This window comes from Chanodichthys erythropterus, chromosome 12, assembly GCF_024489055.1.
Source record: "Chanodichthys erythropterus isolate Z2021 chromosome 12, ASM2448905v1, whole genome shotgun sequence".
NCBI lineage: Eukaryota > Metazoa > Chordata > Actinopteri > Cypriniformes > Xenocyprididae > Chanodichthys > Chanodichthys erythropterus.
This window is the reverse complement of record NC_090232.1, coordinates 47,760,713-47,787,163: the sequence shown is the minus strand read 5'-3', so window position 1 is coordinate 47,787,163 and position 26,451 is coordinate 47,760,713. Positions and strand designations below refer to the sequence as shown.

Sequence of the window (26,451 nt, the reverse complement as noted above, 5' to 3'; positions counted from 1 at the left end):
CCAACTGCCTCAAATACACTACCATTTAAATTTACAAACTAATTTTTATTATATGTTAACATTATGAACATATTATTACTCTGAACTTATTTCTTTAGAGTTCAATAAAAACATTTTAATTAAAAAGATTTTCACTGCATCAGCAACTACACAGTCACCATCTGTTAAATAAAACAATAGGGGTGGGCGGATCGATCTAAATATAGATAGTATCGATGCCAACACTGGTATTGGTATCAGATCGATACAATTGTAATTGAATCGATATTTTAATAAAAATATCTCTCCTCCACGTTCATTATACTTTGCTCGTGTCTCCTACCTCTACAATCCTGAGCAAACGCTGCTTTCACAACCTGGCCCACTTTGCTCCTCCCCCTCCTGCTGCTCTGCTGTGATTCGTTGTTGTGTTGTCACGTGACTCACTGACACGACGCGCCGAGGAGCAGTGAACTGAGTGAGCAAAGCAGCTGATAGCAGTAGCACATTGAATTTAGACCTGGGCTATATTCACTTATCCCACCCGCCCCCTTTAACATTAGATTACACTTGTGCAAATGTGTAAAGTTGTAAAACAACACTTAAAATTATTAATTTTAATTAATTAAAAATGTAATTGATTTAAATTTAAATAATTAATTATAATAATTAAAAGGCTGTAAAGAATTAATTCTACAGTGCCTAATAACTAATAATTTTGTGGACTTCAATACATTAATAAAAAAATATTGCCTAAAGAATTGATCATTCATTCACCTTATAAATAATGACATACTGCTCTCCCCTACACAAAAGTATTTTTTTTAAGTAAAAAGTATCGTATTGGTATCGGTATCGGCAAAGAGGACAACTAGCTGAAAACTAGCTGACAGCAGGCCAAAGGGTCTTACAACTGCCACAGAGAGAAAAGAAGAGCTCTCAGATCACCTGAATCTGAGGAAAATCAAGAGGACATAATCAAAGGACAACCCTCTGCAGAAAGGATATTCATGTTTGAAAGGATAACTTCAAGCAACAAACAACGAACAACAACAACAACTAAGAAGAAAACTTTCAGAAAAAGAGAGGTAAAGCCATTTGAAGAGACAGTGATATGTTTCTCTCATTGGATATTTGCTTGAAAGAACAGCACAGAAAGAAATTTTGGACAACAGGAATTTTGGAGAAAGGATTTTTTTTCCCCATCTTAACAATCAAAGAAAAGTCATATTTTAGCTTATCTATAATTTTTATTATTATTATTATCTTCACTGAGAGAAAATAAACAAATAACTGGCAGTTATTTCAGTTGATTCTGTTTACATTCTAAATCACCCAGCCAGCAGAGCCATGTGGGGCCCAAATGTGTTTGACCTGGGCTATCTAACTGGGACCCACCCAGTTTTGCACCCAGTTTCCATGTAGGCCCCACATGGATTTGCCCAGATGAAATGAACACTGCTTAGTGTGCACACTACAGGCTGTTTAATGTAACACTTAATCAGTGTTGGAGGTAATGAGATAATCAAGTGATTGAATAATGATTTTGTATTAGTGAAGAACAACTGCTGTTAACAAGCATAATCACTGAAGGAAAGAGAAACACAAGAACTACTTCCAGCTAAAGCCTTGGATGAAATCAACTGAAGATAAAATACATTACATCTCTCAAGATCTGATTAAACAACTCCACAAACAACATTAGCTTCACTTATTACTAACCAGACTGACTTTATTTCTGTCAGACATCTACAGAAGTTCGTATTAAGAATAAAGAAGAGGCTTAGATGTTGATTACTTATATGAAAGTAATAGTTTGATTTGATGTTACCATTGTGGTGATCAGTGTGTGCTTTAGTCAGGCTCTTGACTTTTTAACATTAGCTTTTTTTTTGACAGCTGTGTCTGTTTGTTATGGTGAGAACAGCAAGAGAAAATATAATCAGATGCTGTAAGCTGATTGATGATAAGAATATAATCATCATATATTAACTCATTGATATTATGTGGGAGGTTTCTCAACAATCTCAACAATGGTGACATGCTTCAATTGTGCAATGCATTCTGGGAGCCATGGATAAGTTTCGTATGATGCACTCAGAATGCATTGCACCATTGAAGCATGTCACCATTGTTGAGATTCATATGCTGATTCTTGATGTCTGTGTGCGAGTAAAACTCACAATATCCCAAAATATGTAAATGGTGTGTTATAAATTGTTGGATGTTCTGATTAAATTATCTTGCTGTAGAATCATAACAATAAAACAGAATTAATAACATACTACCCGTATAAACCTCCCACATAATATCAATGAGTTAAGCCAATATATGATGATTATATTCTTATCATCAATCAGCTTACAGCATCTGATTATATTTTTTCTTGCTGCCATTAAATTCCATGCCCACCTAAAAAATAGTGATAAACAGACCCTCCATCACAAAGCCCTGAACTACCAAGAGCTGACACCAGGAAGAAACGTCCTCGGACAATTGGTCTTGGAGTTGACTACACAAACCACAACATGTCTGACTGAAAATAAAAACTTAGCCAGACCAAACCAAATAATTAAAACACAAAAAGAAAAATACCTAAAACATTGGACAGATGCAACAGCCCTACAAAGTAAATTGGAATGCTATTTGGCCCTAAACAGAGAATATGAATTGGCAGGATACCTGAGTACAGTGAGTGACCCTAAACTGAGAAAAGTCCTGAGCATGTACAGACTCAGTGAACACAATCTCACCATAGAGACAGGCAGACACAGACAGACCTGGCTACCACAGGAAGAGCGGCTATGTCCCCACTGCACAGAGAATGAAGTGGAAACAGAACTCAGAGGTGGAAAGTCTAGGGGTTAGAAAGTAAAAGTCCTGCCATATTTTTATTCCACCCACTGAAGCATTAATGAGATAATTAAGTGATTAATTGAGTGATGATTGACCATTATTGAAGACATCTGATGATAACAAGCAGAATCACCAAAGGAGAAAATCACAATTTTTAAGCCACCATCACAGAGGTCAGGGTTTGCTTTAGTTGGGCTCTTGACCCTTCACTCTTTAATATTAGAAATTGTTTGGCTGCTGTAATTGAGTTATAACAGCCAGACAAGCAAAGAGGAAAGATGATCAGGTGGTGTTGGTTATGTTTTCACATAATCATTATTGGATCTGAATCACTGAACTCATTTAGAGCCCAATCTCTGTGTTAGATTTACATTATTGAGTAGCCTACAGCAGAAGATCAGCTTTATCAATATAATCTGAAGGATATCTTAAAAGTTGTTCTGATCAAAAAAAAAAAAAAACCTTCTTTTAGGCACACACAGACATCAAGTATTAGTGTATGAATCTCAACAACGGTGACAAGCAACATATTCTGATCAACAGATCAACTCTGAACATTAGAAAACAAGCTACTAAAAAGTCACAGAAAAACAGAAAAAATAAAATATGAGAATAAAGGAAATTACTAAGACAATTCAGCTCATAATTTATTCATGCAGCAATGCATGATGGGAGCCATGGATGAATTTTGATTGGTGGCTCCCAGAATGCACTGCAACATGCTTTATTATTCTCACCACTGTTGAGATTCAGGCTGATTCTTGATCTATGTGTGTCTAAATAAGTCTTTTTTCTTTAGAACAAATTTTGATAAACCTTTGGATTATTTTGAAAAAACTGGAACTTCTGCTGTAGAATCACAGTGCTGCTGTAATCAATAATGTAAAACTAACTCAGAGATTGAGCTCTAAATGAGTTCAGTGATTCAGATCAAATAATGATTATGTGAAAACACAACCAACACCACCTGATCATCTTTTAACTTTGCTTGTCTGTTTGGTTTTAATGCAGTTACAACAGCTCAAACAAACTCTAATATTAAATAGTGAAGGGTCAAGAGCCCAACTAAAGCAAACCCTGACCTCGATGATGGTAACTTAAAAACTGTGATTTTCTCTTTTGGTGATTCTGCTTGTTATCATCAGGTGTCTTCAATAATGGTCAATCATCACTCAATTTATCACTTAATTATCTCATTAATGCTTCAGTGGGTGGAATAAAAATATGGCAGGACTTTTACTTTCTGACCCCTGGACTTTCCACCTCTGACAGAACTGCACTTTCTAACATCCTGCCCTAAATATGCACAAATTAGGGACACTTTCTATCCCCATTTCACAACTCACCACAAAGACTTCCAACAGAAACCAAATGTGGACAAACTCCCATACCTGCTAGGAGAAATCCCAGCAAGCTCAAACCTGGCCTCCAGGTATATGAGGTCCTGTCACCAGGAAAGAACCTCCAGCGGGACAGAACTACCAACACACTCACTAAATGCCTAGAGACACTTCTATAAATATTGTAAGATTGAACATTTTTTATTGCAATTTTATTATTATTATTATTATTATTATTATTGCTGTTTTATTGCAAGATTTTTTTTTTTTTACATCACTCTGCAAGCCGTTAAACAAGTTTGTGCCTCTTTCTTCATTGGTGGATGACTTGTGTTCATTTTGACACATTAAATGTGTCAGGAAGGTGATCTGCTGTTAACAAGCAGAATCAAAGGAGAAATTCATAATTTTAAGTTACCATCATGGAGATGAGTGTTTACTTTAGTTGGGCTCTTGACCCTTGACTTCTTATTGTTAGATTTTGTTTGGGCTGTATAACACCATAAAAGAGCCATACAAGCAAAGATGATCAGGTGGTGTTGGTTATGATTTCACATAATCATTATTTGAACTGAACTCATTTACATCTCAAAATGCTTTATTATTCTCACTGTTGAGATTCACAGGCTGATTCTTGATGTCTGTATCTCGAAATGAATTTTTTATATATATATATATATATATATTTTTTTATTTCCTAAATAACTAATTACTGAAATATTGCTGGTTCAAAAACTAACCACAGAAAGAGATCAGTGAATTAAACCAGTCCAAGATGATAACAGCATTAGGGATGGGCGATACCAATCATGTTCTTTCCGATCCGATACCAAGTACTTTCAAGACAAGTATCGACGATGTTGATACCAATACCGATACTCAAATTAAATGTTTTCATGTGAGTGATTTTATATTGTTTTTTTGATAGCCATCATTATTAATATTAAATAAACTGCAATTGACATGATTCTTTTTTACAATTATTAAAAATACTGAACATTACTAATGAAATGAACAAAGATATCACTGTAAGCTAACAACAAAATATATCAAATATAACAAAAAAGTAACGTCTCACAAACTTTTTCTCAATAATTGTCACGTTTCTACATTTCTTCCCTTTATATGTTTTTGAGATGAAACAAAGTGAATGTTGACATTCTCCCCTTCAGCCTTTTTTTCTTTGACTGATCAAAATCTCTTGCTTTAAAAAAAAAAAAAAAAATGTGGATTATTGTTTTTTGACAAACATCACACGAAGCTTCATCGCTGTTAACTGGAGTGTAATAACTCCAGATTATGTTTCTTTTTCTTTCAGTCATGACCGCAGCCACACACTCGTCTCCCTTTAAAATCCTGCGCTGTGCGTGTTTGCTTGTCTTTGACAGAGTGAGGGAACACTGTCTCGACAAGTGGAGATACAGCAGAAGATGATATAGTTCCCATTGCCGTTCCTATTTAAGTAAATTGTAAAAAATATACGGCGTACTACTATTATTAAAATATACCAAGATCACAAAAAAAAAAAAAAAAAAGATAGGATTGATACTTTCATTTGAGAATCAATCTTTTTGATACAACGCCAGTATCGAAAGTATCAATACTTTAGGATCAATCCGCCAATCCTGCCATATCAAACAAGTTTTATAAACACTCAGTTACAGCAGCCAGAACAAGTTAATGTAAAAGAGTCAAGAGCCCAGCTAAAGCAGATACTGGTCACTATGATGGTGACTGTAAACTTCAATACATTTTTATTTTCAATAAAACATCAACATCCATATATGTTAATTCTCAACAAGAACTTCTGTACATGTATGAAAGAAATAATGTCAAAATGGTTTGTAAACTGGTTTGACACTCAGTGTGGCTGAAGTCAGTTGTAGTTCTTGTGTTTCTGCTCGTCTCCTCTTTTTTCTGGTCATGTTTCTCTGTCCTTCAGTGATTCTGCTTATCAGGTGTTCATCAGTGTCTGAATTCACTCTCTTCTTTTCATTCACTCTGTCAAGTGGACTATATTAGTGAACTAATGTAGGGAATAGTGAATGAGGGTATAGGGTGTGATTTAGATTTAGATTTAGTGTCGACTTTGAGCGATGTTAACTCACAGTATATTCCTATAGGCTATTTTCTCGAAAATGACAAATATTACCCAGAATGCATTGTTTTCTACAGTATATTACTGTTTTAATGAAACATGGTTTGTTACTGTCAGAATTTGTCTGTTTTCTACAGCAAGGTCTAACAGTGTAACTCTATGAGCAAACGGTGTGTTTAATACTCACAGCGGGTCACACAGTGTGAGGAGGGGTGAGGAGAGAAGAACAACAGTCAGCCACAGCAGCTTCACGTCCATCCTGTCTGTCTGTGTGTCTCTTCCTGTGAGCGTCTGTGAACCTGCAGCAGCTCACATTTATACCCGCCTCTGTGACCCTCAGAGTCCAAACTGCTATTTCTCTTTGTTTGCTTTTTTTTGTTTGCATTTAGTTTTACTGGAAATCACACAAGTAATGACACACCCATGTGGTTCACTCATGTAGAATTTAAAAGTATATCAAGTAATATCTATGTTTAAAATTACTATTTTGATTTTTTATTTCTACACGGATATATTGATTTATCCCTGAATTCATCTAACATAAATGTTCAAAAATAAAGAAAAAATAATCTCAGCCAGCAGGGCCATGTGGGGCCCAAATGGGTTTGACCTGGGCTATCTAACTGGGACCCAGACAGTTTTGCACCCAGTTTCCATGTAGGCCCCACATGGATTTGCCCAGATGAAATGAACACTGCTTAGTGTGCACACTACAGGCTGTTTAATGTAACACTTAATCAGTGTTGGAGGTAATGAGATAATTAAGTGATTGAATAATGATTTTGTATTAGTGAAGAACACCTGCTGTTAACAAGCAGAATCACTGAAGGAAAGAGAAACACAAGAACTACTTCTAGCCAAAGCCTTGGATGAAATCAACTGAATATAAAATACATTACATCTCTCAAGATCTGATTAAACAACTCCACAAACAACATTAGCTTCACTTATTACTAACCAGACTGACTTTATTTCTGTCAGACATCTACAGAAGTTCGTATTAAGAATAAAAAAGAGGCTTAGATGTTGATTACTTATTTGAAAGTAATAGTTTGATTTGATGTTACCATTGTGGCGATCAGTGTGTGCTTTAGTCAGGCTCTTGACTTTTTAACATTAGTTTTTCTCTTGACAGCTGTGTCTGTTTGTTATGGTGAGAACAGCAAGAGAAAATATAATCAGATGTTGTATGCTGATTAATGATAAGAATATAATTATCACATATTGGCTTAACTCATTGATATTATGTGGGAGGTTTTATTGTTTTTGTTGGTTTTATCTGTTTTATTGTTATGATTCTACAGCAAAAGAATAATAGAATTTAATCAGAACATCAAACGATTTATAACGATGGTCACATGCTTCATGGTGCAATGCATTCTGGATGCATTGCACCATTGAAGCATGTCACCATTGTTGAGATTCATACGCTGATTCTTGATGTCTGTGTGCGAGTAAAACTCACAATATCCCAAAATATGTAAATGGTGTGTTATAAATTGTTGGATGTTCTGATTAAATTATCTTGCTGTAGAATCATAACAATAAAACAGAATTAATAACATACTACCCGTATAATCCTCCTACATAATATCAATGAGTTAAGCCAATATATGATGATTATATTCTTATCATCAATCAGCTTACAGCATCTGATTATATTTTCTCTTGCTGTTCTCGCCATAACAAACAGACACAGCTGTCAAGAGAAAAACTAATGTTAAAAAGTCAAGAGCCTGACTAAAGCACACACTGATCGCCACAATGGTAACATCAAATCAAACTATTACTTTCAAATAAGTAATCAACATCTAAGCCTCTTCTTAATTCTTAATACGAACTTCTGTAGATGTCTGACAGAAATAAAGTCAGTCTGGTTAGTAATAAGTGAAGCTAATGTTGTTTGTGGAGTTGTTTAATCAGATCTTGAGAGATGTAATGTATTTTATCTTCAGTTGATTTCATCCAAGGCTGTGGCTGGAAGTAGTTCTTGTGTTTCTCTTTCCTTCAGTGATTCTGCTTGTTAACAGCAGTTGTTCTTCACTAATACAAAATCATTATTCAATCACTTGATTATCTCATTACCTCCAACACTGATTAAGTGTTACATTAAACAGCCTGTAGTGTGCACACTAAGCAGTGTTCATTTCATCTGGGCAAATCTATGTGGGGCCTACATGGAAACTGGGTGAAAAACTGTCTGGGTCCCAGTTAGATAGTCCAGGTCAAACACATTTGGGCCCCACATGGCTCTGCTGGCTGGGTAAGCTTGTCATTGTTACTCCAGCAAATGGTGTCCATTTCATGTTCAGCAGGCTTGAAACCACATTTAGAAGTCTATCATGACTGTGGAAACTGTAAAGAACACTTTTGTTGTTGTCAGTCAAATTGAGTGCAGATTTCCTGTAAATGACCAGCAAAAAACAGTTAGTGCAACCTTTGGTAAATTGGCAGCTGCTCTGTTGATCTTTGAAGGGTCAAGAAACATGTAAACTTGTTATATATATTTATTTATTTTCAGAGAGGAAAAACATCCAATGAGCAGCAGTGCTAATGCCACATGAATATTTTTAGGTTTCGCAAAGATCTGTTTTATTATTTATTTACAAAATCATTGATGCACTGGTGATGTGAAGAACCCCCTCAGGTAGCAAACAATGATTGAAATAATGTTAAATCAATGTTTGTAATGTGTCAACGTAAACCGCATTGAATCAACATCAATTTTGCACCATCAATTAATGTTGAAAAATTTTTGAAATTTAAACAAAAATTGGTAATGGCAATGTTACAATGTGATGTTGGTTCAACACCATCACTCTCAGAAAATGAAACACAACAACTACAACTGACTTAAAACCACACAGCCTGAAATCAACTGAAGATAAAAGACGACATTAAATCTCTCAAGATCTCAGCAGAAGTTCTTTTTGAGAATTAACAGGTTTAGATGTTGATGTTTTTTTGAAAATGTTTGGTCACCGTTTTGCAGATTTGATGAAATTGTTGCGAAACATACTGCTTAACAGAGTGGACAAGTGGTAAAGATTTGATGGACGGATGATTTCCTATGCCTCACATACAAAGTTACAATATTCTGTTTGAACTGGATTTTGATAGGAAACAATATGAAAAACACTTCCAAAGAACTTTAAATACACTACTACTTCAACTTTAAACATAAATTACTTACGCAATCACTGTGTACACTATCAGAGTCCACTCTGTTAGGGCATCTCATTTAATAGAGTGAACATTCTGACCTAAAATCAGCTGTCTGAGCAAAATAATCTAACATACACTGTTAGACCTTGCTTTTTTGTGTTATGGCTATTTTAACACATTTTTGTGTCAATTTAAGTTGATCATGTGCAGAGAGAGAGAGAGAGAGAGAGAGAGAAAGAGAGAAACAACAATGTGTCCAACACAACATGTGCTAACTATCATCAAATCACATTGTTGCTACGTCACTCCACAAGCTGTTAAGCAAGTTTGTGCCTCTTTCTTCATCGGTGGATGACTTGTGTTCATTTTGACACATTCATTGTGTCAGGAAGATGATCTGCTGTTAAAAAGCAGAATCAAAGGAGAAATTCACAATTTTAAGTCACCATCATGGATATGAGGGTTTGCTTTAGTTGGGCTCTTGACCCTTGATTTTTTCACATTAGATTTTGTTCAGGTGGTGTTGGTTATGTTTTCACATAATCATTATTTAACCTGAATCATTGAGCTCATTTACATTATTGATTATAGCAGAAGATCAGCCTTTTCTATATAATTCAAAGGTATTTCTTAAAGGTCCCGTTCTTCGTGATCCCATGTTTCAAACTTTAGTTAGTGTGTAATGTTGTTGTTAGAGTATAAGTAAAATCTGTAAAATTTTAAAGCTCAAAGTTCAATGCCAAGCGAGATATTTTATTTAACAGAAGTCGCCTACATCGAACGGCCAGTTTTGACTACATCCCTCTACTTCCTTCTTTAATGACGTCACTAAAACAGTTTTTTGAGTAACCTCCGCCCACAGGAATACACAAGAGTTGAGTTTGTAGAGTGTGTTTGTCACCATGTCGTCGAAACGCTGTTATTTTCATCCCGCAGTCCAATCACCGGGTCTGATTCTGGTTCAAATTGATAGGGTAAAGTTAAAGACATGTTTACAATAACACTGAGCGCATGCATCTCCACGTTATGGTAAGAGGCGTGACCTTTCCGGGCAAGGTTCGCTAAGCTGCTGTCGAATCACAACACAGGAACCGCTGGCACAATCAGAACTTGTTACTTATTTCTGAAGGAGGGACTTCATAGAACAAGGAAGTCATCAGCCCGTTTTTATGACAGTGGAAACAGCGGTATACAGATAAGTAAATTATGTGAAAAATACTGTTTTTTTTTACATGCGAAACATGAACACATGTTATATTGCACACTATAAACACAATCAAAGCTTCAAAAAACCATGAAAAACAGGACCTTTAAAAAGTTGTTCTGATTAAAAAAAAAAAAAAAAAACTTTCTTATAGGCACACACAGACATCAAGAATCAGCCTGAACAGCCTCAACAACGGTGACAAGCAACATATTCTGATCAACAGATTACATTAGAAAACAAGCTACTAAAAGTCACATAAAATATAGAATCACAGTGCTGCTGTAATCAATAATGTAAATCTAACTCAGAGTTTGTACTCTAAATGAGTTGTTCAGTGATTCAGGTTGAATAATTGTTGTGTGTAAATATAACTAACACCACCTGGTCATCTTTTCTCTTTGTTTGTCTGGCTGTTATAACAGTTACAACAGCCCACACAAAATCTAACATCATAAAGTCAAGGGTCAAGAGCCCAACTAAAGCAAACCCTCATCTCCACGATGGTGGCTTAAAAATTGTGAATTTCTCCTTTGATTCTGCTTGTTAACAGCAGATCACCTTCCTGACACATTTACTGTGTTAAAATCATTGACTCAGTGAATGTGTCAGAATTAACACACAAGTGTCGTCCCTAAACTCACACTCTGATGTGTAAGAATTTAACACATTTTGAGTCAGTTTTAACACATCCTTTCTAAGAGTGTGTATTGCATTCATTTTAACTGATCGAAAATAGCACAAATTATGTGATTCTGAGGACATAACCTGTATAACTCACACACACTTATACATATGTATACACACACACACATACACACATTACAGAAAAATCTATCCATGAAATCATTTAAAATCAGTTGTTGGAATATACAGGGTCTGCACTCTTCTACTTTTGGTAACAAGACTGCAGACCAAGACGTACTCAACAGTATAACAGATATTGATATCTGTATCTTTCATGAGACGTGGTGTCGTAGTAATGAGACTTTACATTGTCCAATAGGATACAAGGAAATTGTTGTTCCTTCATCAAAAAATTCAAATAAAATGCGGCCAAGACTCAGGTGGAATACTTATATGGCACAAAGACAATCTGAAACATTTGATTAAAATTGTTAAAATTGTTAAAATTGAAAAATCTACTATTTGGCTTGAAGTGAATTCTGTCATATCACAGTCTAATCTTTACCTCTGTGCAGTCTATATTCCACCTCATGACTCTCCCTTTTACGAAGAGCAAAGCTTTTCCAAACTACAGACTGACATCTTACACTTTCAGTCCAGAGGAAATATCCTCATATGTGGAGATTTAAATGCCAGAACAGGGAAAGAAATTGATTATGTAAATATTGTAGATTTAGTTTCATTCCTCAAGTATCACACCAAGAAACAGCTATGATAGTTTAGTTAACATGAATGGAAAGCAAATATTAAAACTCTGTAAAGGTATAGGAATATACATAATTAATGGCAGAACTAGAGGAGATACATTAGGAAGATTCACCTATTGCTCCAGATTAGGAACCAGTGTGGTTGATTATTCAATAACAGATATTGATCCAAATTTTATTAATGCCTTCACAGTCAGACCTCAGCTCCCGATTTCCGATCACTGCCAAACAGTGTTTTACCTGAAACCTCCATGTTAAAGGAGCAACACTTATCCAATAGAATCTGAAAAAATGTTTCCTTTGAAACCCAAACTAAAGTGGAACCAATCCACCTCTGAACAATTTAAAGAACACATAAACAATCCTACAATATTAAAAATGCTGGATGACTTTATATCCACTAATTTCACCTTAGATGTTAATGGGATAAATTTAGCAACAAAAACCTAATTATATATTTAAAACATTGGCAACTCTATCTAACATGAAATGACAACGCAAACATAAAACAAACCAACTGACATTAAGAAAGGATGTTTGGTTTGATGGTGAATGTGTAAGTCTCAGAAAAGAACTAAGGAGACTTTCTAACAAAAAGCACAAAGATCCATCCAGCCAGACATTACGGCTTACTTATGCTGACTGTCTGAAAAATTACAAGAGACTAATGTGGAACAAAAGAGAAAATTATTTTAAAACCAAAATTGAGGAAATTGGTGAATCAGTTGATCTAAATTCTTTCTGGAATCTAAATAAAAAACTTGAAAAACACAAATCAGAAATATCATTACAGAGTGGCACAATTTGGAAAACTTATTTCGAAAATCTTTATCAAGAAATTGAACATACTGACCTTAACCAGCCTCAGTGTAAAATAAAGAAAACACAAGTAGACTTGGAGAAAACAATTAAAATGATCAAAATACATTAGACAAATTAATAACAATATCTGAAATGACAGAGCATATTAAAAGACTTAAATTAAAGAGCATGTGGCCAAGATGACATTAGAAATGAAATGCTTAAACTCAACAGTCCCAGTATGAATAAAGCTCTAGCTAAATTATTTAATCTGGTTTTATGGTCCGGTAACTTCCCTGAGATCTGGTCTGAGGGACTGATTACCCCCATATTTAAAAAAGGTGATCGATTTGACCCCAATAATTATCGAGGCATCTGTGTGGGCAGTGCGTTAGGAAAACTGTTCTGCAGCATCATAAACAGCCGGATTGTCACACACATCTCCACACACAACATTTTAAATAAAGCACAAATTGGATTTTTACCAAAACAACGCACATCCGTACGCAGATGATCTGGTCCTGCTGTCCCGCACACCTGAGGGTCTCCAGCAAAGCCTGTCCCTGCTGGAACAGTACTGTCATGAGTGGGCCCTGACAGTCAATCTGGACAAAACCAGAGTAATGGTGTTCCAGAAAAAGGCCAGATCTCAGGCAAACAAACACCAGTTCACTTATAAAGGCCAGGTACTACACTGTAAAATCCAATAAGTAAACCTTACTTGAATAAAAAGCACACTGTAAAATCCAATAAGTAAACCTTACTTAAAGAAAGCATGCAAACCGATTGCCTTGAACAAACCAAGTAAGGTGAAATAGGAATGGTATGTAGAACTAACAAGTGCCTGTCTAGTATTGTACACTTACAAGAGAGTTCCAGTAACTTAAAACAAATTTGTATCGTATACTTAATCAGAGATGATTAAGATTAGATGTAGCCTACTTGTCTTAGTATAGACTACTCAGAATTACTATTTTAAACAACTAAATCATTTCAAGTAAAATACACTTTGTGAGTATTCCTAACTCATTTACGCAAGTTGTGCTAAGCTGATGTTTTCTGCTTACAACTTGGAATTACAGAGTTTACTTTACTTCAAAGGCAATCCAGTTTACTTGTTAAAACCATGCAAACCTCAAATGAGTAACACTTACTTGTTATTTTTTAAGCCAATCAGTTTGTATGGTTTTAACAAGTAAACTGGATTGCCTTTCACTCTCAGAAAACAAAGTACATAATTATACCTTTAGGGGTACAATGGTACAAAGGTACAAATTTGTACCCTTGTGATTTGTACCTTAAGAGACCAATTTTGTACCTTTGGTGACAATTTTGTACCTTTATTTAACAGCACACAAATTGACCCTTCAAAAAGGGGACAAAATTGGATTTGACAGCGTACAATCATTGACTATAATGATATATATATATTTTACACACACACACACGCTGAATTAAAATCAGAATTTATTAAATCCTTTTCATTTTCACATTTTACAACATTTCATTTTTAACACATTTTTAAACATTCCATATGACTCCATCTTGCCGGGTGTTAAAAAGTAACACTGAAGCAGTGTTAAAGTTAATGAGATAATTGATTGATGATTGAGTGATGATTGACAATTAGTGGAGACACCTGATGATAATAAGCAGAATCATTGAAGAAACAACAAGAGAAAAAGAGAGAGACACAACAACTACAACTGACTTCCAGCCATTAAACATTATTACACTTATTATTAACCAGTTTGATTTGATTTCTGTCATACATCAACAAAAGTTCTTAATGAGAATTAACAGATGTTTAGATGTTAATGTTTTAATGAAAGGTTAGTTTGAAGTCACCATGATGGTGAAAAGCATTTCCTTTAGTTGGGGTCTTGACTCTATTTATTCACATTAATTTATCTATGGCTGCTCCAACTTTGTGTTTGTAGAGCACATTTGTTATGGTCAGAGAAACTATGATCTGAGCTGTGTTTCCCAAAAGTGCTGTGAGCCGAAGTTGATCAATTTAGGTTTACGATGCTTTGGGAAGCACAGTTATAATGGTTGTTTTCTCATTGTGAAATGGCCAGATTCATTGGTGACATCCAGTATTAACTGGTGATATAGAGATTATATTATTTCTTTATAGTAAATCTGTTACTGCTTGAGATCCAGCAGAGCTTTTATAATCTGAAGGGTTTTTTTTAAACACACACAGACATCAAGAATCAGCATATGACCCTCAACAATGGTGACAATCAAAGTGCTTCATGTTGCAGTGCATGATGGGAGCCACCAATCAAAACTCAGCCATGGCTCCCATCATGCATTGCTGCATGAATAAATTATGCAGCTGAATTGTCCTGTAATTTTCGTAGATTGTTAATGTTTGCTTTTATTTTTCTGTTGTTTTGTTGTGACAGTAGCTTGTTTTGTGATGTTCAGAGTTGATCTGTTTGTCAGTATTTTGTATTTATTTATCGTCACCGTTCTTGAGAATCAGATGCTGATTCTTGATGTCTGTGTGTGTTTAAACACTGAAACTTCAGTGCGTAATGTATTATTCTTAAACAAAATAAAGCCATATTATTGTTGGATCTCAAGCTGTAAAATCACAGGACTACAATCATTAATACTAGAGCTACACATCAAGCACACAGTCAGAGATTTAGACTCTAAATGACATCAGGCCATCACATGATGATTACATCATCATCAAATTATATTGTGACCAGATCCTATTTTCTCTGACCACAACAAATGTGCTTTACAGACACAAAGTTCGAGCAACCAGATAAAAATTAATAATAAAAGGTAAAGAGTCAAGAGCCCAACTAAAGCAAACGCTGACCTCTTTCATGGTGACTTGAAATGAAACATTCATAAAACATTAATTAACACCTTTTTTCTCTCTTTCCTTCAGTGATTCTACTTATTATCATCAGGTGTCTCCACTAATTGTCAATCATCACTCAATCATCAATCAATTATCTCATTAACTTTAACACTGCTTCAGTGTTACTTTTTAACACCCGGCAAGATGGACTCATATGAAATGTTTAAAAATGTGAAAATGAAAAGGATTTAATAAATTCTGATTTTAATTCAGCATGTGTGTGTGAGTGTAATATATATATATATATATATATATATATATATATATATATATATATATAATATCTCATTATAGTCAATGATTTTACGCTGTCAAAGCCAATTTTGTACCCTTTTTGAAGGGTCAATTTTTGTACTGTTAAATAAAGGTACAAAACTGGTCTCTTAAGGTACAAATCACAAGGGTACAAATTTGTTTTAAGTTACTGGAACTCTCTTGTAAGTGTACAATACTAGTCAGGCACTTGTTAGTTATACATACTATTCCTAATTCACCTTACTTGCTTTTTTCAAGGCAATCGGTCTGCATGCTTTTTTCAAGTAAGGTTTACTTATTGGATTTTACAGTGTACAGCATAGCACCAGCTACAGTTATCTGGGCATCGACATCAGCGCTTCGGGAAGCTTTGGTCTGGCTGTCAAAACACTGAGTGAAAAGGCTCGGAGGGCTTTTTATGCTATAAAGTCACGATGTGGTCACTTAAAATTACCCATTAAAACTTGGATAAAATTATACAATTCAATAATTCAACCAATTCTTTTATATGGATGTGAAATTTGGGGACCAGTACAAAATTTTAGAAATTGGGATAAAACTTCAGTAGAAAAACTACAATTGGAAATTAGCAAAAACATTTTAGGGGTTCACAGAAGCACATCCAACGATGCCTGTAAGGCTGAATTAGGTTTGTACCCACTGAACATTGAGATCCAGAAGAGATGTGTTCAGTTCTGGCATCACCTCCATCAGTCTGATCCTGATTCAGTCCAATATAAAGCCCTCCTCACCAATGAAATCTCAACAGAATCTCATCCTCTAAACACACTCGCTCTTCAACTTGTCCATGAAACTCAATTCCCAATTGACCACAGCTACAACCCCAAAACTAGTATTAAAGAAATTGACAAAAATCTAAAAGATACTCATGATGAATCACTAAAAGCACATTTTGAGATCCAAAATAAACTCCAATGTTACTCGACCCTAAATAGAACCACTAAATTGGCAAATTATTTATTAATCAAACAATTTAAAAAAAGACAAATCCTCTCCAAATACAGATTAAGTGACCATGATCTAGAAATAGAGAGAGGAAGACATAGACAAACATGGACAGCAAGAGAGCAGAGGATCTGTAGACACTGTGATCTACAGCAAATAGAGGATGAGAAACATTTCCTACTCATCTGTCCTAAATATCACAATGCAAGAGAAACATTTCTCTCCATACTTGGAACACTATTTCCATCATTCATTGAACTGAGTGATACTGAGAAAATGCCCTTCATGTTGGTGAAGATGATAACACAGCTACACTAGCTGCTAAATATGTGTTAGCCATTCACAAAATTAGAGATGGATAACTCTCTAGAGACCTGCTTTATTTATTAATTTACTAAGATGGATTTGTATGCATTGCTGCTTATAGCATGATGTATACATATGTTTTTTTTGTTTGTTTATTTTATTATTTATGTATAATATGTTAATGCTTTGGCAACACTGTGATTCACAGTCATGCTAATAAAGCTCATTTGAAATTGAATGTGATTCACATAAAAGTAAAGTACAAAAGTAACACAACGTGTTGTCCTTAACTAGACACACGGATGTAAGATATAACACAGGTTGTGTTGTTTTTAACACCTGTGTGTTAAGTCATCCGCCAATGAAGAAAGAGGCACAAACTTGCTTAACGGCTTGCAGAGTAACGTAGCAGCAATGTGATTGGATGATAGTTAACACATGTTGTGTTGGACACAGTGTTGTTTCTCTCTCTCTCTCTCAAAGATTTTTCAAAGATTCAAAAATAGCTTTATTGGCATGGAGAAAGGAATCCTTACATTGCCAAAGCATTAATAACAGTCAATAAAAATAAATAAATAAATAAATAAATAATAATAATGAAGAAAGAAAAAATCAGCAATAAAATAGCAATAATAATAATAAAATTGCAATAAAAAATGTTCAATCTTACAATATTTATAGAAGTGTCTCTAGGCATTTAGTGAGTGTGTTGGTAGTTCTGTCCCGCTGGAGGCTCTTTCGTCGTGACAGGACCTCACGTACCTGGCAGCCAGGTTTGAGCTTGCTGGGATTTCTCCTAGAAGGTGTGGGAGTTTTTCCATATTTGATCTCTGATGAAAGTATTTGTGGTGAGTTGTGAAATGGGGATAGAAAGCGTCCCTAATTTGTGCATATTTAGGACAGGATGTCAGAAAGTGCAGTTCTGTTTCCACTTCATTCTCTGTGCAGTGGGGACATAGCCGCTCTTCCTGTGGTAGCCAGGTCTGTCTGTGTCTGCCTGTCTCTATGGTGAGATTGTGTTCACTGAGTCTGTACATGCTCAGGACTTTTCTCAGTTTAGGGTCACTCACTGTTCTCAGGTATCCTGCCAATTCATATTCTCTGTTTAGGGCCAAATAGCATTCCAATTTACTTTGTAGGGCTGTTGCATCTGTCCAATGATTTAGGTATTTTTCTTTTTGTGTTTTAATTATTTGGTTTGGTCTGGCTAAGTTTTTATTTTCAGTCAGACATGTTGTTGTTTGTGTAGTCAACTCTAAGACCAATTGGCCGAGGGCGTTTCTTCCTAGTGTCAGCTCTTGGTAGTTCAGGGCTTTGTGATGGAGGGTCTGTTTATCACTATTTTTTAGGTGGGCATGGAATTTTATGGCCCTTTTTTGAATTGTGATTATAAGTGGGTATAATCCTAATTCTGCTCTGCAGGCATTATTTGGGGTTTTGCGCTGTACTCTGAGCAAAACTTTGCATAGTTAGTTTGTAGAGTCTCTATTGGGTGTTTGTCCCATTTAGTGAACTCTTGGTTTGTGAGTGGGCCCCAGACTTCACATCCATAGAGCGCGATGGGCTCTATTACTGATTTGATTATTTTTATCCAGATTCTGATTGGGATGTCAATTTTAATATTTCTCTTAATAGCGTAAAAAGCTCTCCGTGCCTTGTCTTTCAGGTCGTTAACAGCTTTATTAAAGTTCCCTGTGTTACTAATATTCATGCCAAGGTAAGTGTAGTTCTGCGTGTGCTCAAGGAGCATTTTGTCTAATTTAAAACTATGATGTTGGTCTTGGCAGCTGGGTCTTTTTCGGAAAATCATTATTTTTGTCTTTTTGGGGTTAACTGATAGGGCTCATGACTGACAGAAGCTGTGCAGGAGGTCTAGATGCTGCTGTAGACCCTCTTTAGTGGGAGACAGCAGCACCAGATCATCAGCAAACAGGAGACATTTGACTTCAGTGTCTAGTAGAGTAAGACCAGGTGCTGCAGACTGATCCAGAGCCCTCGTTAACTCATTTATGTATATATTGAACAGTGCAGGACTTAAGCTACAGCCCTGTCTCACTCCACGACACTGAGGGAGGAATTCTGTGTGTTTTTTACCAATTTTAACAGCAAATTTGTTGTTTGTGTACATTGATTTGATGATGTCATATGTTTTTCCTCCGATACCGCACTGGATTAATTGAAGAAAAAGACCTTCATGCCAAATGGAGTCAAAAGCTTTTTTGAAGTCAACAAAGCATGAGAAAATTTTGCTTTTGTTTTGGTTTATTTGCTTATCAATTAAGGTATGGAGAGTGTATATATGGTCTGATGTACGATATTTTGGTTGGAAGCCAATTTGACACTTGCTTAGGACATTTCTGTCTCTGAGAAAATGAGTTAGTCTGCTGTTTAGGATGTTACAGAGTTTACCTAGGTTGCTGTTTACACATATGCCACGGTAGTTATTAGGGTCAAATCTGTCTCCGTTTTTATGGATTGGGGTAATTAGGCCTTTGTTCCAAATGTTGGGGAATATACCTGAACTAAGGATGATATTGAATAGCTTGAGGATGGCTAATTTGAATTTGTGGTCTGTATATTTTATCATTTCATTTAGGATGCCATCGACTCCACAGGCTTTTTGGGTTTTCAGGGTTTGTATTTTGTCTAATAGTTCAGCTAGTGTAATTGGATAGTCTAAGGGATTCTGGTAGTCTTTGATGGTCTTCTCTAAAACCTTTAGTTTTTCATACATTGCATTTTGTTCCCGATTGTTGTCTATATTACTAAAAAGGTTGGAGAAGTGGTTTATCCAAACATCTCCATTCTGGATGGCTAGTTCTTGATTGTGCAATTTGTTTAGTGTGTTCCAATGTTTCCAGAAGTGGTTGGATTCTAAGGATTCTTCAATTTCTCTGAGTTGACTTTTTGTGTTTTGTTCTTTTTTCTTTCTTAAAGTATTCCTATATTGTTTAAGTTTTTCATGATAGAGATGACGGATGTTCTCATTGTCAGCATCTCTGTGTTTCTGGTTTGATAGAATTCTTACTTCTTTCCTAAGTCTTTTGCAGTCATTGTCAAACCATTTCTCAGTGACATGTGGTCTTTTTGCTTTTCTTTTTGTGTTTAAGTTTGATAATGTTGCTGAGATCTCAAATATTCTGTTCAGCTTGTCTACTGCTAGGTCTGTACCTTCACTGTTATGCAGGAAAGGAATGGCAAGGAATTGGTCTAACAGAACTTGAATTTTTGGTTGACTAATTGTACTTGTATATGTGTCTTTACTGTTTTGTTTCCATCTATACGTGTTTCTAAGTGAGTGAAGCTTGGTTTGTTTAGATGCTTCTTGGTTGGGCATTGCTCTGGTTAAGTAGAGGGTTATTTTACTGTGGTCTGATAGTGGGTTTAGTCGGCTGACTGTGAATGCTCTTAGGGAGTTTGGGTTAAGGTCTGTAAGAAAATAGTCGACTGTACTGCTACCAAAAGGTGAGCTGTAGGTGTATCTACCGTAGGAATCTCCTCTTAGTCTGCCATTGACTATGTACAAACCTAGTGTGCGACACAGATGAAGAAGTTGTGTTCCGCTTTTGTTTGTTATTTTATCATAGTTGTGTCTTCGTGTGTGTATAGGTGGGGGGAGGACGTCACCTCCAGGCAGGTGTTTGTCCCCCTGAGAGTTAAGTGTGTCCATTTCTTCTCCTGTTCTGGCATTTAGGTCTCCACAAATCAGTACACTTCCCTGTGACTGGAAGTAATTAATGTCTTCTTCAAGAATGGAGAAACTGTCTTCATTAAAATAGGGAGACTCTGCTGGAGGGATATAAGTGGCACATAGGAAGATATTTTTCTCTCTTGCAGTGACTGTCCGATTAATTTCTAACCATGTATAGAATTGTCCTGTTTTAGCTACTTTGATGTCATGGACAAGATTTGATCTGTACCAAATAAGCATGCCTCCTGAGTCTCTTCCTTGTGTCACTCCAGGCAGTTTAATGGATGGGATGATGAGTTCTCTGTAGTCTTTGGGGCAGCCGGTGGGTCCATCTCTGCTCCATGTCTCCTGCAGGATGATGATGTCTGAATTTCTTATTTCTGAGTTGAAATCTGTATTTTTGCTTTTGAGGCCAAAGGTAGAGGATCTCAGGCCTTGAATGTTCCAACAGGATATTATAAATGCTTTGCTGTCCATAGGGTCTTAGTTTTGTTGATATGTTTTGAACTATGACAGTAGGTGTGAGCAGATGAGGTTGAGCATCTGACAGATGTCTCTGAGCTCTGATGTTGTGGCTTGTACTGGTCCTGTTGTTGGTTTTCTGCTCACTATCTGAGCATAGCTGTGGCTGCCGGGGGTCCGCTGTATATGAGGGGGGTAGGGGGTAGGCAGGAGTGGCTTTGGTCTGGCCTGATGCACTGAAAGTGTGGATGTGAGGGCTGGGAGAAGATGCTCAGGTGTTGGCTGGGGTGGTCTCAGCATGTGAGAGTGCTGTTGTCGTGATGGAAGTCTTCTGGATGTTCTCTCTGGATGTACACTGTACTTTCCTACAGGTCTGGGTAGATGTTGTTGGACTCTGTTGCTCCTGGGGGTGCTGTTGCGGTTCCGATTCAGGGCCACATCTTTTAGGGTCCTGGCGAAGACAGGAACAGCTGTTTTGTACAGATGGACATGGTCATAGAGGCATGTGAAGTCCAGGGTGGGGTGGTGTGCTAGGTGCACATTGGGTTTAAGTGCACAGGTACGGGAGAGGTTGGCATTCACCCGTTGGATAGTGTCAGGGTGGAAGTCTTTTTGGGGCAGCATGGAGATGGTAATTTTAGCGTGTGGGAAGGTGGTTGAGGCCTTTTCAATCACTGTTTGTATTGATGTAGCCACCCTCTCCCCCTCTCTCTCTCTCTCTCTCTCTCTCTCTCTCTCTCATTAGTGTGTTAAATATTTTATGCCTGTATTAACCCCTTAACTGTCACAGTCCCGTTGGCCGGACGCCTCCCAACCAGCACACCCTTGTTTAGCACATGGTTTAGCCCAGATGAAATGAACACTACTCAGTGTGAACACTACAGGCTATTAAATGTAACACTGAATCTGTGTTGGAGTTAATGAGATAATTAGGTGATAACGAGCAGAATCACAGAAGGACAGAGAAACAACAAGAACTACGATTTCAGCCACAGCCTTCGATGAAAACAACTGAAGATAAAAGACATTAAATCTCTGAAGATCTGATCAAACATCTCCACAAACAGCATTACCATCTTCACTTATTACTAACCAGACTGACTTTATTTCTGACATACATCTACAAAAGTTGGTATTGAGAATTACCAGAGGTTTAGATGTGGATGATTTGTTGAAAATAATAGTTTTGTTTGATGTCACCATGATCAAGATCAGTCTTTGCTTTAGTTAGGTCAGCTGCTTTATGATAAAAATATAATTGTCATGTAGTGGCTTTATTCACTGATCTAATGACTGATTTTTATACAAATGTAATATTACGTTTGTGTTGGCTCTCTTCTAGAAATAAAATGATAAAACTATTTTAGTCAGAAAAGCTGAATGAGTTTTAAAACACATTGTACACTAAACACTTTAAAAATCCAGCAGAACTTCCTCACACACAGACATCAAGAATCAGCGTATGAATCTCAACAACGGTGACATGCTTCACACCACAATGCATTCTGGGTGCATCATGCAAAAATGAATACATTGCGACATTAAGCATGTCACCATTGTTGAGATTCATAGGTTGATTCTTGATGTATGTTTGTGAGTAAATCTTGCCGTGATTTAAAGTGCTTAGTGTACCATCTCTTTAAAAACTCATTCAGATTTTCTAATTAAAACTGTGCTGGATCTTTACATAAATCACAATAAAACAAAGTTAGTAAGATATTGCTCATAGTAATTTCAGTCATAAGATCAATGAATTAAACCACTACACAATGATTATATTCTTATCATGAATCAGCCACATTATCAGATTGTGTTTTTTTCTTGTTTTTCTTGCTCTAACAAACGCAATTACAACAGCCAGAGAAAATCTAACATTACAAAGACAAGTCAAACTACTCAACTAAAGTAAATACTGATCACTATGATGGTGACATAAAAACCCTCAAACAAATTTCAATAAAAAAAAATCAACACCAAAAAAACTATCTCCTAATTCTCAATAAGAGCTTCTGTATATGGAGTTGTTTAATCCTCCTCTGCTGAGATCTTGAGAGATTTAATGTCTTCTTTCATCTAAGGCTGCGGCTGAAGTCAGTTCTAGTTCTAGTGTTTTGATTTTTTCTGTTCTTGTTGTTTCTCTTTCCTTCATTCATTCTGCTTGTTAACAGCAGCTATGTTCAATAATTCTCAATAATCACTTAATTAATTACTTAATTATCTCATTAACTCCAACACTGATTCAGTGTTACATTTAACAGCCTGTAGTGTGCACTCTGAACAATGTTCATTTCATCTGGGCTAAACCATGTGGCCCTACATGGGTGTGCTGGCTGGGAGGAGTCCCGCCAACGGGATCGTGACAGTTAAAGGTGATAGAGAGGATTTTTTCGTCGACTGAGAATCCAAAGACTGTTACTGAGTTTTTGAAATGAGCGTATGCGTAAGAACAACCCCCCTCCTTCGAAGGAACGCCTCCCAAAACTTGTAAACACTCGTATTGGAACACGAGTGTTTACCACCGGCATTCGCTGTGTTGTGTTAGTGGATTCATTATGTCGGACTCACCGCAGGTAACTCATAATCTGCAGTTGTTACTCCTGTCTCCGGACAAAAACATTGCTTGCGGCGCCTGTGGAGTGTGGAAAGTTACTGGAGCGTGCAGTCGCGCACGTCTCTCACAAGGAACGTCACAGCAGTGATTGACAAGCCAGAGGGCCAATCGTTTACGCGATGATCGCATAAACGATTGGCTGATGTTTTTAAGGCCCTAACTCGTGCTCAGATGATGTATATTAATATTATTCCTTTCAGTGCACCTAATAAATAGTCTTTTATCAGTTAGTAAAGACAGTTTCAAGTAATATTGCAAAAATGTATAAAACAAAACATCCTCTTTAGCACCTTTAAGAGGTTAAGAAAAAACAACACACTGGTTGAGTTAAAAGTAACACAACATGTGTTGTCCTTAACTAGACACACAGGTGTGTTAAAATATAACACAGGTTGTGTTGTTTTTAACACATCTGTTTTAAGAGTGTAGAAAAATGGCCCAATTCTGACAGTAACAAACCAAAAATGGTTTTAAAACAGTAATATACGGTAGAAAACAATGCATTCTGGTTAATATTTGTCATTTTTGAGAAAATAGCCTATAGGAATATACTGTGAGTTAACATTGCTTATAGTCGACACTCAAAGGCTGTGTTCTAAATCACACCCTATACCCTCATTCACTATTCCCTACATTAGTTCACTAATATAGTCCACTTGACAGAGTGAATTAAAAGAAGACAGTGAATTCAGACATTGATGAACACCTGATAAGCAGAATCACTGAAGGACAAAGAAGACCAGAAAAAAAAGAGAAGAGACGAGCAGAAACACAAGAACTACAACTGACTTCAGCCACACTGAGTGTCAAACCAGTTTACAAACCAGTTTGACATTATTTCGTTCATACATGTACAGAAGTTCTTGTTGAGAATTAACAGATATGGATGATGATGTTTCATTGAAAAAAAAAAAAAAAAAAGAAGTTTGCAGTCACCGTCGTGGTGACCAGTGTCTGCTTAAGTTGGGGTCTTGACTCTAATGTTAGCTTTGCTCTGGCTGCTGTAACTGAGTGTTTATAAAACACATTTGATATGGTAGGAAAAAGGCAACCTTAACCATTAGGGGACTAAGCCCTTCTTGGTCCGTTTTCTCAATTTTTACATTTCGGCTTATAAACCATATGTAATGATGATGGACTACCATGTTTTTGGTATCAATGGATTCAGAAGACCCTAAGCTACAATAAGCACGCATGCAATATGTTTATAAAGGAAGTATGAGTGAAAAATTGTACAATAAACTAGAGAATTTCAAAAAAACGAAAATTATATTTTTCTCATTTATTACTGAAAATCCTACCTCACACAACAATAGTGAAAAGTTTTTGACCCAAAAATATATTTTTCTAACCCTTTTCTTGACAGAAATGGGTTAATGTTCAATCAAATGTGTAAAGAACAGTTAAATAATTAACTTTATTTACAAACAGTCCTAGGCATTTTTTTATTTTTGGGACTAAGCCCTTTTTGGTCTGTTTTCTCTATTTTTATATTTGGGCTTATAAATCATATGTAAAGGAGATGGAACACCCTGTGTTTGGTATCTATGGATTCAGAAGACCCTAAGCTACCATAAGCATGCATGTAATGTGTTTAGAAAGGAAGTATGAGTGAACGAAAATGTACAGTAAGAGAATTTCAAAAACGAAAATTAGATTTTTGTCATTTATTACTGAAAATCACACATCACAGAATATAGAACAAAAAAAATATATTTTTTTCAAACTCTTTGCTTGACAGAAATGTGTTATTGTTTAATAAAATGTGTAGAGAACAATTAAATAATTAACTTTTTTTTCCAAACAGCCTAGGCATGCAATTTTTACATTGGTTGTTGCGTGTTGAATCTGCCTAACATAATCGTTTTCATTGGCCTGTTTACGCAGTGGTATTGCGCAATAACGCTGTTTTCAGTAGAATCTGAGGAAGACGGCAAAAAAGACCGCATCTCTCTAGCATTAATAGTTTTTGAGATAACTACACATTTGTAAAAGTATGCCATTTTGGGCGGTACCGCCCAATCCGTCCCTCAAGGGTTAAAGGGTTAGTTCACCCATAAATGAAAATTATGTCATAAATGACTCACTCTCATGTCGTTCCACACCTGTAAGACCTCCGTTCAAACACAATATTTTAGATTTAGTCCGAGAGCTTTCTGTCCCTCCATTGAAAGTGTATGTACGGTGCACTGTCCATGTCCAGAAAGGTAATAAAAACATCATCAAAGTAGTCCATGTGACATCAGTGGGTTAGTTAGAAGTTTTTGAAGCATCGAAAATACATTTACGCTGCTGATATGTTATCCGGTGCGCCCGAGCTTCGTTTACAGTCTGAGGGAGACGCACGCTGTATTCAAGCTATTCTACATTGTTTGTATTTGGGTATTGCTATATTTTTTTAAATGGTGCGTAGGTGTGCATGTCGGATGTACTAAT

General features: G+C 36.1%; 1 protein-coding gene across 2 annotated transcripts in view; it reads right to left on the bottom strand.

Annotated features, from left to right (window-relative positions):
* LOC137031494 (complement C3-like) overlaps positions 1-6,548 on the bottom strand; it is a 162,281-nt gene extending 155,733 nt beyond the window's left edge. For both annotated transcript variants that reach the window (XM_067402480.1, XM_067402481.1), the window contains exon 1: positions 6,461-6,548. In XM_067402480.1, the coding sequence (XP_067258581.1) occupies positions 6,461-6,531 (71 nt within the window). In that variant the 5' untranslated portion in view covers positions 6,532-6,548. The remainder of the gene's footprint in view (positions 1-6,460) is intronic.
* Between the last annotated feature and the right edge of the window lie 19,903 nt (positions 6,549-26,451).